The sequence below is a fragment of the Dromiciops gliroides genome, chromosome 2 (genome assembly GCF_019393635.1).
Source record: "Dromiciops gliroides isolate mDroGli1 chromosome 2, mDroGli1.pri, whole genome shotgun sequence".
Classification (NCBI taxonomy): Eukaryota; Metazoa; Chordata; class Mammalia; order Microbiotheria; family Microbiotheriidae; genus Dromiciops; species Dromiciops gliroides.
Window position 1 is genome coordinate 193,888,089 of NC_057862.1, and position 16,925 is coordinate 193,905,013.

Here is a 16,925-nt window from a genome sequence, read left to right on the forward strand (position 1 = left end):
TCACCTTGTCTTTTATTTTTCTCCAAGGCAGTTGTCCAACTACGAACTCTACCAACATGTAGAACAAAGACCAAAGATCATCATGTCTTCCCATTTCCTAAATAAAACAAAGTAGGATTTGGTCACATTGAGTTACTGCTAATATTTATGACTAGACTGAACAATCTGAGAAACTAAGGTATCTGTTGAATGCCACTACAGCTTTTTTTTTTTGGGTGGTGGTGAGAGGGGGGGGGGGCGATATATGATTTTATTATTATAGGCATTCCCTAGTTTGCCGACTCTTTCCTCTTATGCAGATCAGCAACTCACCTATAACTAGACTGTAAGCTTCTTGAAGGCAGAAAATATATTTGCCTTTCTTTGTATCTCCAGTGCTTAGTAGAATGCCTACATGCATTAGGTACTCGAAAAAGGCTTGCTGACTTGCTCATAGTCAAATAGCTAGTATGTGTCAGAGGCAGAAGTTGAACCTGACTGGAGTCAGCCTTCTATTCATGATGCCAGCTTCCTCTCAGACTGCCTAAAAACTACAATTAAATTCCTCACAAAATTGGGCAAAAACAAATCCCTAAGTATTATCAGGAACAGTTTCCAAGTTTAGAAAAATATCCACACTTTGAGGCAGAAGCAAATCCTCAGTCTTGGTGAACCACCCTCCATTTCACTAGTAGAGTTACAACTGCTTGTGGCTAAAGGCTTTTAGAAGGACTCTTTACCTCTTTAATAAAATGGTTATTTTATTAAAATAAATAGATGCTTCTGAGAGCTTACTGTCATCCATCTTCAAAATCATAATGTGGCTATTTATAGATCCAGAAAAATTCTATCTTTATTCTAAAAAGAATACCTCATTTTAAAGATTACAATATCAACATCATTCTGGGCAAGCTGAGAAAAACTAACATTTCAAATAATTAACAAAAACATATCCTGAGGATAAAAAACATTTCCTAAAGAAGGCAAAACAACTGCCTGAAAACAAGAAAAAGAGGTAATGCTCACACTGGTATACAAACTGAATTAGTTACAGTGAATAATACAATACCACATACATAATAAGTGTATAATAAATACTATTTTGATGATTTCATGTTACTTAAATTAGTATCATGTAGAAGTATATTATTCAGGGGGCAGCTAGGTGGCGCAGGGGATAAAGCACTGGCCCTGGATTCAGGAGGACCTGAGTTGAAATCCAGCCTGAGACCCTGGGCAAGTCACTTAACCCTCATTGCCCCTCAAAAAACAAACAAACAAACAAACACAACTACAGAGCAGAAGTATATTATTCAGAGAATAATCTATAAAAGCACAACATAATATTCCAAACTATACAGACTTAGCACTGTTGAGATTCTCATTTAATGTACCTTATCCAGTCTGGGGCTTTACATATCAGAAAAAAATGGGATCAGGGGTTCAATAAAAGGGTACTTCAACAAACCAGTTGTTAATATGTTTCTCGGCTCCATCATCCTATTCTAATCAAAAAAAGGTGTAAGGCCAGGGATCCCATGAGGTACTTTCCTTTCCTAAGTTATAATTCAAACTTTAGATAAAGAAAACTTATAGATGAAAAGAGTAAAAATGAAAGGCTAAAAAATCCCCACATATACACAAGGAGAGGAATGATTTAATGTAATGAAATCCAAGAAGTAAATTGCATATTCACAGCATTTTATGGATGTGGAGGGAAAAGGAATGATTTGGAGGCTTGCAAATTATACTCATATAAAGGATAAAATATTGATATTCATTTTCCATTAGGCATCAACCATTTTAGGGACTCACAAGTAACTTTTTGACAGAGACCATTAATATTGTATTTTCCTCACAATGCCATAAAATTGATGTGTAAGGATTAGAGGTAGCATGGAATAGAGTATGAACTTCAGAGTCAGAAGATCTGAGTTCGTCTCTTTTCTGAGTAAGTTTCAGTGCCTACAGGCATCTTTTATAGTGGCCTTGGCGATTCTGTTAAGACTATAAATTGCAGAACAATCACATAGATCAGTTTTGGTAGGATTCTCTTCTGGGAGCTCCCTAGCCAGATGAAATCAGAAGTTAGAATGAGGTGTATAAATATAGGTATAAATCATGCATGCAAAGGAAGGCAATAAGCTATATTACGAAAACATATTTAGCTAATCTTTAGCTGTTACTTTTTAATTGGTCAATCAATTTCATTTCTACCACTAGATTGTGAAGCTGCATATATCCAATATCCTAGCATATACATCACCAAAAATTATAATTACCAACTCCTCTGCAATCAATACCACCAAAACAACCACTAAATTAGGACAAATTATTCAATTAATTCAAAAGCTACAAAGATCTGCCCTGACTCAAGTACTTTCCAGAAAAAGAGGCATGGGAATTGGGATCAAAGAAACTTATATACACATGAGGCAAAGCAGGCAATATTTTACAGCATTATCAAGAATGATCGGACTGATATGCTTGAAATTCAGATACTTACTCTGTTTCGATGAGCATTGATTGATGCATACCGGACTGTTCCTCGAAATCCTGCCACAGCTCGAGGCTGGAACATAAACAACAAAAGAATAGAGGAGTTGCAAGTTGTGAAGTTTTGATTCTGGTGTCACTGTGGAGCTAATGCACTGAAAATGTAAGGCATGATCTTAAGAAGTCACTTATTAAATGTCTTAATGTTCATGGAAGAATATTCTATACTGCAGACTATGGTACAGGTGATCATAACTTGGCTTCATTTATAACCAAGGATAAGACTAGAGCCAAAATGATGCATCCAAGGTATCGCCTCAGTTCTACATTATCCTTTATTCCATTCATCCCTTCTCTATCTTCAATAGCATTGGTGACTGTCTCAGTCAGACAGACAAACACAAAAACTTCATTTTGCAGTGGAGTTAAGGTGGTATACTGGGGGCCTAGTTTAATTCTGGGCAATAGTCTACAGGCTCATCTCAGTCATCAGCACCCCAATATATGAAGCACTAAACAAAAAGTGCTCAATGAATGTTCACCTATTCACTGACCACACTTTAGAGTAGAGGCTCTTTACCTGGATTCATTGGCCAAAAAGGGGGCCATGAACTTGGATGGGGGAAAACTTTATCTTTATTTTCACTAACTTTAAATGAAATTTAGCATTTTCTTCAATTATGATTTTTTCATAAAAATTCTGAGAAGGGCCCCACAGGCTTCACCTACCTGACAAAGAGGTTCATGTCTCACAAAAAAAAAAATGTTAAGAAACCCTGGTTATAGAGGCTAGTGATTGGCATAGGAAGGTTAAATGGGGAAACAGAAATTCAGGCTATGAGCAAACTCAGGCACCTTTGTTCTTTTGCTTGTTTGTTTTTGTTTGTTTGGGGTTTTTTTGCAGAGCAAAGAGGATTAAATGACTTGCCCAGGGTCACACAACTAGTAAGTATCAAGTGTTTGAGGCCACATTTGAACTCAGGTCCTCCTGAATCCAGGGTTGGGGCTTTATCCACTGCGCCACCTAGCTGCCCCCCACCTTTGTTCTTTTCATAAAACTTATGACAATCTGTCTCTCCACTGCCCATTAGGAAACCATAATTTTAATTCTTCAGAGGCTTGTATTCCATTATTTAAAACAACATAAGGCTTGTGTGGTGGGACCACTATGTGTTCTTCTGTATGCCATACCTTAAAGTGTGAAGACTGTCTTTTGTGTCTTTTTGTATAGATATATTCCATTGTTTTGTAGTAATGGAATCTATGGTATTTGTACATATTTACTTAGCTGTCTAGTACAAAGAGAGAAAATAGTCTACCCCTCTTACTGACCTTAAAGTTAGCACAAGGACATTCAACTTAAGTTTGGAGGGGGACTTGAAGATTAACCCCACACCACTTCAATAAGCAATTTGAACTAACTAATGCTACCCTCCTGGATACTTCTTCTAGTAAGAATATAGTAGAGATGGGCAAGAATATAGTAGAGAGGCTGCTCAATTCAATCATAATCCTTGGTTTGAAAGGTGAAAAAGCCCAATACTGCCTTTTATAGTCAAGGAATCTGGGGTCTAGAGGTAGCTATATGGCTCCAAAGCTGTGTATATCCCCCCCCTCCAAAAAAAAAAACCACAGGAAGTTTAATTTTATATTTTAATGTTTTTATTTATATTTTGTTTTTTTTATATCATCACAATATCCTTTGAATCCAATCCTCTTTTGTTCCCAGAGCGAATTTGTCATCTCAAATGGCTATTTTTTTTTTTTATAGAGGAAGGAAAAAAGCACAACTGATTGATACACATTGCACATATTTTCAGCCTTTTCCAATGTAACACCTATGGACGTTCCACCTCCAGGAAAGGGGTAGTTTGGGGGTATCTTCCATATCTCTTCATTCAAGTCCTACTTGGTCTTTATAATTACTTTACTTTTGATTTTATAATGTGTTATTGTTCTTTTCTTTTTCATTATTACTGTGTATATTGTTTTTGTGGTTCTGCTTACTTTACTCTGCCTCAGTTCATATAAATCTTTCCATGCTTCTCTGTAGTCATCACACACATAACTTAACCCTGGCCTGCTTACTGCCACAAGTGGTGATTCTCCCTTGCAGTAGAAACAAAAAAAAAAAAGTAAAATAAACTTTTGCAAAGATGATTCCACTCACTTTTAGTACATAGAATGTGTGCATGCTTATAGACAACATGAAATCCAGTGGACCTGAAAGATGAACACCTCTTGTTGTGAGAGAACCCAGCAGATATCACATCCAAATAGCAGTCCTGAGTGAAACAAGGCTGCTAATAAAGGCCAGATGACTGATATTGGAGCTGGAAACATGTTTTTCTGGAGTGGTAGCAGTAATGGGAAGCAGTGTGAAACTGGGATAGGTTTTGCAATTAAAACTAATCTAGTCAATCGTTTATGCCTTCCAAAAAGAGAAAGAATCATGACTGTGATTGACACTTGCAAGAAAGTGCCACAGCACTATCATTAGTGTGTATGTTCCTACCACAATGAATCATGATGAGGTCAAAGAAAATTTTGATGAAGACTCAGAAACCTTCATCATCAATGTACCAAAAGAGGACAAGCTTGTAATTCCATGATTTTAACACCAGAGTAGGTATAGACTATCAGACATGGCAAGGAATCCTTGGGAGGAATGGAGTCAGAAACAGGAACAACAATGGTCATTTACTATTGAAGACCTTCCATCACCAACACTCTTTTCTGTGAACCTAAATGCAATAAAACTTTACGCTTACACCCTCCCAGCAAACACTGACATTTAATAGACTATGTCATGATAAGAAGAAGAGACAGACAAGAAACAGACAGCATGTGAGAATGACAAAGGCAACGTATGGTGCAGAGTGCTGGACTAATCATAGTCTTATCCTCTCTAAGCTAAACATTTGCACTCAACAAAATCAGCAGCGGAAAGACAAGATGGCCACCAGAAGAATTAATGTCAATACAATAGGGTGCTTCTCCATGCATAAACAGTTTGTTGCTAACTTGGAGGGAAAGCTGAGCCAACACATGGTTGGCAACAGTGGAGCAGAAAAGGAGTAGGCAGCTTTCAGAAATTTGATGTAAAGCACTGCATTTACTCATCTGGGCCAGAATACCTGCAAACATCAAGATCAGTTTGATGAAAATGACAGGGAAATTCAGAAGCTGCTAGCCAAAAACCAAGAACTTCACAGAGTTTACCAACAGGATAGTTTGTCCATTTCTAAGAAAGCAGCATTCAATTCCATCAAAAGTGAAGTGCAAGGGGGCAGCTAGGTGGTGCAGAGGATAGAGCACTGGCCCTGGAGTCAGAAGGACCTGAGTTCAAATCCAGCCTCAGAAACTTAACACTTACTAGCTGTGTGACCCTGGGCAAGTCACTTAAACCCAACTGCCTCACCAAAAACAAACAAACAAAAATAAAATAAATAAAAGTGAAGCACAAGTGATGCTTAGAGAGATGTAGGATTCTTGGCTCAGTAAGAAGACAGATAAAAATCAGTTAACAATCTAAAATACTTTCATGGTGCATGCCCTGAAGGCTATTTATGCACCAAAGACCTATGATGTATCTCAACTACTTAGTACTCATGGAGCCACTTTGATTGGTGATAAGGACATGATCCTGGAGAGAGGGGTCAAAAACTTTCATAGTGTTTCTCCCCGCCCCTTCCTTTTTTTGCAGGGCAATGAGGGTTAAGTGACTTGCCCAGGGTCACACAGCTAGTAAGTGTCAAGTGTTTGAGGTCTGATTTGAATTCAGGTGCTCCTGAATCCAAGGCTGGTGTTTTAGCCACTGCACCACCTAGCTGCCCCCTCATAGTGTTTTCAACAGATGATCATTAACCAATACTACAGCTACTGACCTCCAATGTATCAATGGTCAATCCCTCTCTAGCCAACCTCCAATTGAAGAAGAGGTTTTGAATGTCATTAGGCTCCTCTTGTGGGGCAAAGTCCCTGGTTATGATTCTATTCCAGCTGAGATTTATGAGGCATGGAGTCCACTGCACATGCAAAAGCTGACTGGAATCTTCTGAGCTATATGGCAAGAAGAGGTTATCCCCTAGGAGTTCAAGGATGCCTCCACTGTCAATCTCTATAAAGGAAAAGGAAATAGGTTGTGTTGTGACAATTGCAAGGGGGTTTCTCTCTTAGCCACTGCTAGCAAGATTTTTGCTAGACCTCTCCTTAATAGGCTGATCTTTCACATGGAAGATGGTCATCTATCCAAGAACCAGTGTGGCTTCAGAAATGACCAAGGAACAGTTGGTATGGTGTTTGCTCTGACAACTCCAGTAGAAATGCCAGGAGCAGAACAGAGGGACATATAATGTTCATTGATCTAATCAAGGCCTTTGATACTGTGGTAAAAATTATTTGTGGTAAAGATTAATATTCCCGTTTTTAGGTAACTCATTTGGGAGGGGTCACACCTGGCCCACCCTGAGGTTACATATGCTACTGAGCTCAGAAAGGCAGCTTTTGAAGGACCTCCCCTTTTGGGGGAGGAGAGATTGAATGCTCCCTGAAGGGAGGCAGGCTGCTTCCGGAACTTGGTCTTTTCCTTCTTGGCCCTTGTACTGGCAGTGCATGCTTGCTCTCTGTCTCAGGCGACCGCTGTTCTGGCAGCACGTGTTCTTGCTCTGTCTTGGGCAGCTGCTGTTCTGGTGGGCAACTGAAGACTGTCCCAGGGGTTGGTGAGTTAATTACGGAAAACCCTAAATTCCTTTGAACTAGCTTAACTGGGAACAGTCTGGGCAGTGAATAGGTTAAGCTTAGAGTTAAGAATATCTATCTGTATTTCTATTTTCCTATTTCCTTATCTTTGATTTTTATTAGTTTCACCTTTGTTGTTTAGTTAATTCCCAAGTAATAAAATCTGATCCTTTTGTGAACTAAAGCTTAGAGGCTCCTTTCTTATTGGCCTGGGAGAAATATCTAAAAAGGGCAGTTCAGAGGGGAGGGTTAAACTTAAGGCGAGTCACCCAAATAACACTCCATATATCAAATTTCGGCCCTCACAATACCATCAGTTGTGAAGGCTTGTGGAAAATTATGGCAAAATTTGGTAGCCTGGAGAAGTTCATCAGTATTTTAAGTCAATCATGACAGAAGGTTTGCTCTCATGCTTTCCCAGTCACCAATGGAGTGAATTTGACACATTGTTTTTCAGTTTTCCCAACAGTTTTTTTTTTTTTAAATCAGATAGGGAGTTTTTCCACAGGTAATTTATATTTATTAATTTGTCAAGCAGTAGGTTATTAAGTTCTATTGTTTCTGAATCTCCTGTCTAGTCTATTTCTTTTTTTTTCTTTTTTTTAGGCAATGGGGGTTAAGTGACTTGCCCAGGGTCACACAGCTAGTAAGTGTCAAGTGTCTGAGGCCGGATTTGAACTCAGGTACTCCTGAATCCAGGGCCGGTGCTTTAACCACTGCGCCATCTAGCTGCCCCCTGTCTAGTCTATTTCATTGATCTATCTCTCAATTCTTTAACCAATACCAGGTTTTTTGGACTACTGTTTTATAATATAGAGTAAGGTCTGGAAGTACTACTCCCCTTTTGTACTTTGTTCTTTTTGAGATATCCTTTGATATTCTAAATCTTTTGTTTTCAAATTCTGTAAAGTATCCCCTCTGTAATTTCATTTTTTATAGCATTTGAAGTATAAACTAATTTTGGTAGTATTGTCATTTTTATTATATCAGCATGGTCTAATTATGAGCACTGAATATTCCTCTGGGTATTTAGTTTATTCTTTAATTCTTCAAGGAGCCCTTTGTAATTGAGTGTATACAAGTCTTTTGTGTACTTTGGGAGGTCAATCCCCAGATATTCTACACATTTTGTAGTTAGTTGGAATGGGATCTCCCTTTATATTATCATCTTTTATGTTTTATTATTATTATAGAGAAATTCTATTGATTTTTGAGGATTTATTTTGTAGCATGCAACTTTGCCAAATCTATTAATTGTCTTGGTATCTTTCTTAATTCTCTAGGGTTTTCCAAGTAAACCATCATGTCATAAGCAAATAGGGTTAGTTTTCTCTCTTTACCTTGCTATATTTTTACTTCTCTCCTTTCTTATTGCTATTACTAGTATTTCCAGAACTATATCAAATAATAGTGGGAAAGCAAGCATCCCTGCTTTACTCCTATATTTACTGTAAAAAGTACCCCCATTGTATATATTTGCTTTTGGTTTTAGAAGGATGCTTTTATGATATATTTTCTAAAGGTCCCTCTATAGCTATAGAGAGTAAACGCATGTTCTACTTCGTCAAAGGCTTTTTCTGAACCTACTGAAATGATCATGTGGGTTTGGACGCTTTGGTTTTTAATAGGATTAGGTTGATTGTTTTTCTAATGTTGAGCCATCCTCGTGCTTCCCTAGCATAAATACCATTTGATCATAATAAATGATTTTTTGAACTGATAGGACTTTGTTTAAAATGTCTGAGTCAATGTTCATTAATGATATTGGCTTATAGTTTTTCTTTCCATGTTTTATCTTTCCCTGATTTAGGTATTAGGACTGTATATGCCTCATAAAAGGATTCTGACATGGTTCTTTCTTTCTCAGTCTTTGAGAATAAATTTGAGAAGTATGGGTATTAACTATTAAAGGATAGATAGAATTCTTTTGTGAATCCACCAAGACCTGGAATTTTTTGCTGATACTTCCTTTACAGCTGGATCTATTTCCTGGTCTGAGATTAAGTTGTTTAAGATCTCTATCTGAATTTACAATACTGTGGGTATTTTATATTTTTTAAAGTATTCCTTTATTTCTTTTGTGTTCTCAGTTTTATTAGCATATAACTGTCTATAGTATGTTCTAAATATTCTTTTTTATTATGATTTTACTGTGATTTCACCTTGCTCACTTGTTATTGACTTGGTTTTCTGTTCTCTTTTTAAAATCATATTAAAGATTTATCAATTTTATTAGTCTTTTTTAAAAGAACGAGTTTTTGGTTTTATTTATCATTTCTGTTTTTGTTTCCAATTTACCTATTTCCCCTTTATTTTAAAATATTACCTCTTCTGTGCTTGTTTTTTGTTCATTTGTTAATTTTTTTAATTTTAAAAGATATAAAGTTCATTAATCCATTCTTTTTCTATGTTGTTAATGTATGGTTACAAGGATATGATTTTCCCTCAAGGACTACTTTGCCTGAATCCCAGAAATCCTGGTATGTTGTTTCATCATTATAATTCCCTTTAACACAGTTATTTATTCTATCATTTGTCCTCTGACCCACTCATTATTTAAGATTTCATTGTTATGTTACCATTTGGTTCTGTAACTTTTGATTCTATTCTTATTGCACTATGGTCTGTAAATGATATATTTATTATTCATATATTTTTACATTTGCAATTATCTTTGTGGTCAATTTCTTTCTTTTTTTTTTTTTTTTTGGTGGGGCAATGGGGGTTAAGTGACTTGCCCAGGGTCACACAGCTAGTAAGTGTCAAGTGTTTGAGGCCGGATTTGAACTCAGGTACTCCTGAATCCAGGGCCGGTGCTTTATCCACTGTGCTATCTAGCCGCCCCCTTGTGGTCAATTTCTATAAAAATTCCATGTGGTGCAAAGAAATACATATATTCTTTTGCTGTGCCATTTAGAAGATGCTATAAGTCTTTTTAACTCTAGTTTCTCCCAAAATTTTACTTCCATATTTTTACTTTTGTTTATCTTTCTGTTAGACTTTTGTGGTCCCTCCATGTTCTTCTGGGATACCTATGATCTAAAGTTGCCTTTATATACCCTTTCTTCAAGATCAGTATATTCAGCTCACTATTCAGCGAACATATTTTTTTAAATGTTATTGGTTTTTGCTTCTCTTGTTCTATGTTGTCCTTCAATTCTGTGTATTTGTATCCCCAATGTATTGTTCTCTCCCTTGTTTCTTTGGTGAGGCTTGCCATCACAGATTCCAGTTTTTCTATTCTGCTCATTATTTTTGCTGTGCAGGACATAAATTCTGCTCTCACAAATCTAATTTCCCTTTTAAGCCACTCAGGAGCAGCATGTTGTGCTTCTATGTTCTCTTCAAATTCCACAGGATCCTCTTTCTTTTCAAGTATTGGATTGTCCTTTATTTTGCAATGTTTATTCAAAGATGCCTCAACTCATTTATGAGATTTGAAGGTTATATATCCTATTGTTATTGTTTTTCCTTTTGAATTATCTGTTTATGTTCAAGGCCTTTGAGATTTCTTCCTGAAATCTTTGGTACTTTCAATCATTTTCCCCCTTTAGTTTCCTTATCATTAATTTCCCGGTTCCTTTGCCTCTGATTGTAGTTTCCTTGGGGGTTGGATCTTCAAGTGCCTCATCCTCCTCCCATGCCGGGCAATTCACAGTTCACTAGCCTAGGTCTCTGTCACAACTGACTTGAAGGGTGGGAGCTGGCCCCAGCTGGGTGCCGTGAGCCATCCTTCAGGCTTGGTAGGGCATTACACAGACCCCCACATCCATGGTGACCTGTCACAATCCCTCTGTTTCTCAGTTCTCTGGCATGGCACAGGCAGTTCAGAGCATTTACCCCTACAGTACTTTGCAGCACTGGTCCTTCCAGGTTGTAGCCCCTGACAGACTTTCCCTCTTCAAGGGCTATCAAGGTCCAAGCATACTTCCACAGCCAGGGTCTCCACAGCACTGGAAAGAAGGAAGTGGAACCAGGAATAGGTTTTGATGTAAGCTTGTGTCATGTTTTGGGGTCTGTTAGTGTAGTATGGGAAGTGGGGGAGGGAAGCTAAGTGAGTGTCAGTTCCTGGGTTTTGTTTTTTAACCTTCTTTTAGATTGTAGGGGTCCTAGACTGGAAACAGCTAAAGTTGCTTTATCTTTGGCATATAATTTCTGTTTTGGAGAGGTCTGAAAGGCTACAGGAATCAGATAAAATGTCTAGTTTGTTATCTTGTTAATCACATGATCCAGAAGTTGCACTTTAATATTATCGATGATGAAAGTTACAAGCCACAAATGAATGACTAAGTTCATCAACTATGTCCTTACATACAAAATAAGATTGAGGTCTGGAGGCAGCTAGGTGATGCAGTGGATAAAGCATTAGCTCTGGATTCAGGAGGACCTGAGTTCAAATCCAACCTCAGATATTTGACACTTACTAGCTGTATGACCTTGGGCAAGTCACTTAACCCTCATTGCCCTGCCCCCCCCCCAAAAGACTGAGGCCTTCCAATTATCTAAATATAGAAACAGAACTATTTACAATACACTGATTTAAAAAATCAATAATGTCAAATCATCACTGAACAAAGCAACATCTCATGTAATACATTATACCAAATATATTTAGTTCGGATTTCTATGATGTAGTTTGAGTTCCCATTTTCCCCTTATTCCAAACCAACTAAAATCCTTATATAGATGTTCCAATAATATTTGATAGGCTAAAATTACCATTCATCTTAAGAACCAGTGCATAAAAACAGTTTAATTTCAAGATAGCCAACACTCTAATGAAAATTTAGTAGGAACAGACATAAGATGAAAATGGTATCTTGGCTTTGTAAATTTTTAATAGATGATACTGATGAATCAAAAGGTAGGCATATCAAATACTTAACAGAAAGTCACATCAACCTTCAGAAAAAAACAACCCAAGACCGACATAATTTCCCCAATGGTGAATATTTTTAATTTCCTAAGTAAGAAACTGTCAAATTTTCTAAAAGTGATGAACAAAAATGTTTTATTATTCAGTCTAGGAGGTAAAACATTTTTATTTCTTAATAGATGCTCGATTAATGTTTATTGAATTGAATTTAGATCACTGATAACAAAACACATTCTTAGTATTTTAAGAGATTGGTTTTAGTTTGGCTATTCTCTAGATAAGGGGAGTCAAATATATGGCTCATAGGCCACATGTAGCCCAACATTCTTGAGTATAGCTTAAACCAGATTAAAATGTAACCGAGAAATATTTATCAAAATAAATAAAAATACAATGAAACATAAATAATATTACATTTTCAAACATAGTGCCCCCCTCTTTCTGTTGAACTCTGACACCACTGCTCTAGATTACTAAATTATATGAAAACAGATTATGAGTACATGTTCATGTAAATCTATGTTAAATCTATTTTACCCCCTTCATTTCTCTTTCTTCTCATCTTTGAGAAAAAGGACATTAAGTATTTAAAAAATGAACCATATCTCCAAATGCTTCCATTATTACATATCACTGAGTGAAAGGTTTGCATCATCCAAATCCACTGACTCAATATCCTTTTCCTGAGGGCCATTTTTATCTTGAGGTTTCAGCATAGCCTGTATGGTCATGTGGTGACCATGTGCTGCTTCTCTTAAGTGGTATTATCTGGAGAGGTTCCTTTTGTAGTTCAGATTTGATGTAGTTAACTGTATTTTCATCCAACTGAAAATATCTTTGCTTCCCATTCTTCATCACTGCCCCCTGTTTAACACAGTAACCAGCTTTGATAACTTTATCTGGAGGCGGCTTAGAAGTAATGTAAGAAAGATAACTTTGTGACTATTTCAAATTATTCCTATCAATACCTTTACTTCTTCTTTCTAAATTGGTCTACTAACATATACACCACCATCATTTCCTGTCATGTAAGACACTTGTATTTTTCCACTGGGATTTTCAATGTGATAACTTAAGGCATTAGAATGAGACTGTGAATCTGATTGCTTTGGTATTGTTTTTAAAATTTTATTCAAATTGTGTGCTAATTTTACTAGGTCTTCTTGAGGATTATCTAGACTATCTTTTCTGGTATCCAGTATGAAATATCTTCACAGAAATTTCCCACTATTCTCACTTTCGTCAATGTCTAGAAAAACACAAATTTGATTCTACAAATCCATACAAGGCATTTCTGAGCTTGAATATTACTCAGGAAAATTCCAGCCAGTTCTTGAATATGGGGACAAGAGGGAAGATCCTCCATCACTTTGGTTCTGATATGGGCTGAGAATACAGATCAGTGGGGGCTGTCTACTACCCCACAAGCTAAATGGTGCTAGCTCAGTTTGAATGGGCTCCTTTGGTATAGACTTTTAAAAATGTTATCATTAAACCCCTGACAGCAATAATGAATCTCTGAATGATATCTTTCTCTTCACCAAATTCAGAAAGAAGCTGAAATAGCTGGATAAGTAATACAAACTGAAAAAGCAGCATGATTTTCCAAATGCAACATAGCCTTCTTTATTGTTTAATTTCAGATCCAGTTCATTTTTCATGTGTAGTATCTAAGATATATGTATCATAGACCAAATCTATAGAGTATACATCCAACTATATAGTAAAGAAAGAGCCTTATATGTCTGGATTTTACATGTTTGGCATAAACGGATGCTGTATAGAGGCTTTCTCTGTATCTAATGACATACTCATATACTCAGTGAATCACAAACTAAGAGCTAAAAGGGACTTGGAAGGCCATTTAGTCCAACTATCTTTATTTTATAAATGAGAAAATTCAGGACCACAGAAGCAAAATGGCTTATCCATTTATATTTTTATTATATTGATCATAGTCTTATAGTAAATTGTTAAAACCTCCCATTTTCTAGCAATTTCTTCTTATAAGATTTTGAGATATTTTAAAATAAATTTTATTACAGAATTAAGCACACATATTTTAAATGTATATGGTCATATTTTAAAAGATAAGCTTTTAGAATAAGACCTCTTTGTTTAGTTCCTTTAATGTTTTCTAATTTGAGTTTTACTTTGAGACCATCAGTCATCACCACTTTTTGTAATTTTGTGAGGGCATGGGAAACCTTAGATTATGTTTTAATTTTAATCTCTAAATTTTCTGAATTAAATGTGCTTTCTATAAACATTATTGTTAGAATCTGTTTTAATGTAATCTGTTATAATTTTAATTTTTGTTAGAGTTTAGCCCATTTACATTTAATCCTACAATTTTTAGATTTATCTTTTCTTCTGTTATTGAAGAGGTCAATGGTAAAGTTCAAAGACTGTTGGATGAGGAGTCAGGAGAAGTACAGATTAAGGTGATCCCACTTCTGTCATCTGCGATCTATATAAACCTAAAGAAATCACTTAAATTCTTAGAACAATAATTTCTGAACCTATAAAGTGGGGATCAGAATACTTGCTGCCACATAATTGTTGAAATGACTATATCAGGAGTGTAAATGACAAAAAGCAGAAGACCTAAATAGCTCCTGTATGGAGAGTTTTTTAAAAAGACTACTATAGGGGGCAGCTAGGTGGCGCGGTGGATAAAGCACCAGCCCTGGATTCAGGAGTACCTGAATTCAAATCCGGCCTCAGACACTTGACACTTACTAGCTGTGTGACCCTGGGCAAGTCGCTTAACCCCCACTGCCCCACCAAAAAAAAAAAAAAAAAAAAGACTACTATACCTAGCACTGACAAAAGGAATGATTTAAGAAAGCATGGATGCCTGAGCTTCTATTTTATAGTCAGAATATTGGCAGAAATTACAAAAATGGAAAGTCAGTATTGGAGGGATTATAGAAAGATGGATACACTAAGCCATTTTTGGTAGAACTATAGTATAACTATTTTGGAAAACAATTTGGAATTATATAAATTGAGCGACTAAAATGCCCATATTCTTTGACTAAGAGATTCCACTGCATAGCATATACCCCAGGGAAATCAATAACAAAAAGAAAGATCCCATATGCACCATGGTTTATATTTATATTTATTTTATATTTAGATAAATTACATATAAATACACATTTATGTAAAATATATTTATATAAAACATAAATATATTTATAAATTTTTTTGGTAAAAGCAAAGATACCAAAGTATTTATAGCAGCTTGAGAGGGGGAGGGAGAAATAATAATAAATTACTAGAAATAAGGTAGATACCTATCAATTAGGGGATAAAAAAATCATAGTAGGTGAATGTAACTGAACTGTGCTTTAAGAAATGATAAATATTATGAATACAGAGAAGCATGAGATTTTAATGAACTGATACAAAGTAAAGTAAGGAAAATCAGAAAAGCAAGATATATGATGACTACAACAATATAAATGGTAAGAATAAGACAAAAACTGAATGCAGTGAAATTACAATGACCAACTTGGCCCCAAAGAAGAGTTATAAGGAGATACTTCTTCCCTCTTTGCAAAGCTGAGGCTTATAGGTGTAGAACACTGACTATAACATCAGACTTTTTAGATACATTGCTTAGTTTTGCTGAACTATCTTTTTTTCCTTTTTACATCTTTATTGAGGGACTTGAAGAAGAACTCATCTCAATCATGGCATAAAACAAGATGATTTCTACTCAACAGTAGTATTTGCTACTGTCATAACAATGTCTAATTCAGAATCCAAATGAGAGACTGCTAACTAAATACATATTTTTTAAAACCTCAACTCACATTTCATGGCAGCCTCCCACACATTAGTAATTCACTAAGAAAAACCAGCAAAAAATTTTCTTATTTTACAATCATTGGTTTTGTTAATTATCATGTGACAAGCTACATGAATATTACCAAATAAAATTTATCATTTCACAACCCATCTAATCTCAATCTCAAGTAGGTGGACAATATATTTGTTTTAGTAGAATTTTCTACTCCTTTTCAATTACTTCTACTTGATTCAAAAACCTAAATTATAATCCTTTTATGGTTTAACTGTATTGCTTCTGTGTCCTCATTAGAAGGATGGCCAAAATGGAAAAATACAAGATAGAAGAGATCTATATAATCTATATTTTCTTCACTATCACTTCTTTCTTTTAAAGGACATAATATTCTTCCCCCACAAAATTGCTGAATACCAAGGAAACACTTATTTCCTAATAGTTGGCGTTTGTTTGGGTTTTTAAAAAAATAATATTTACTCATTCAGAACTCTCTAATTTCCTCCATCTACTTAATAGGTTCATGAAGATTTTTATTTTCAGAAAGTTCCCCATATAATGGTATGTGAGAAATATGTTGTCTACTCTTCTTCATAAATATTTCAGAACTGCTGTCTTATTCATTACTTGGCACAAAAAGTCTATCCACAACACCTCACATGCTTTACACTTTATTTATGGAAGCTGTCTTTTTGGCTTTCCTTCAAGGTATATAACAACAGTTACTTCTATTTATGCAATTGTCAGGATCAAAGTTTCAGGATAACTGACATACCCTGCTGTCCAAATAGGCCTTTACTTGTTTCCCTACCTGGTTCTGGCACAAAATAGTAATGGCCAAGGTGAGCCTAGAGAACCCTAACACACTCACACACACACACACACACACACACACACACACACACACACACACACACACACGAGTATCCTCATGAAACATTTTCCAGATTGGAGCATCTTTTAACAGGCTCTAGTCTGAACTGTACTATAAAGAGTTGAGATGAAAGCAGAATATTTAGG

General features: G+C 35.9%; 1 protein-coding gene and 1 pseudogene across 1 annotated transcript in view; both read right to left on the reverse strand.

The window, feature by feature from the left end:
* TTBK2 (tau tubulin kinase 2) overlaps positions 1 to 16,925 on the reverse strand; it is a 218,316-nt gene that overhangs the window by 77,010 nt on the left and 124,381 nt on the right. Inside the window, exons 7-8 of the mRNA XM_043983478.1 lie at positions 2,486 to 2,551; positions 5 to 97 (exon numbers count right to left, since the gene is read on the reverse strand). Of these exons, the coding sequence (XP_043839413.1) occupies positions 5 to 97; positions 2,486 to 2,551 (159 nt within the window). The remainder of the gene's footprint in view (positions 1 to 4; positions 98 to 2,485; positions 2,552 to 16,925) is intronic.
* LOC122741643 lies at positions 12,788 to 13,383 on the reverse strand (annotated as a pseudogene).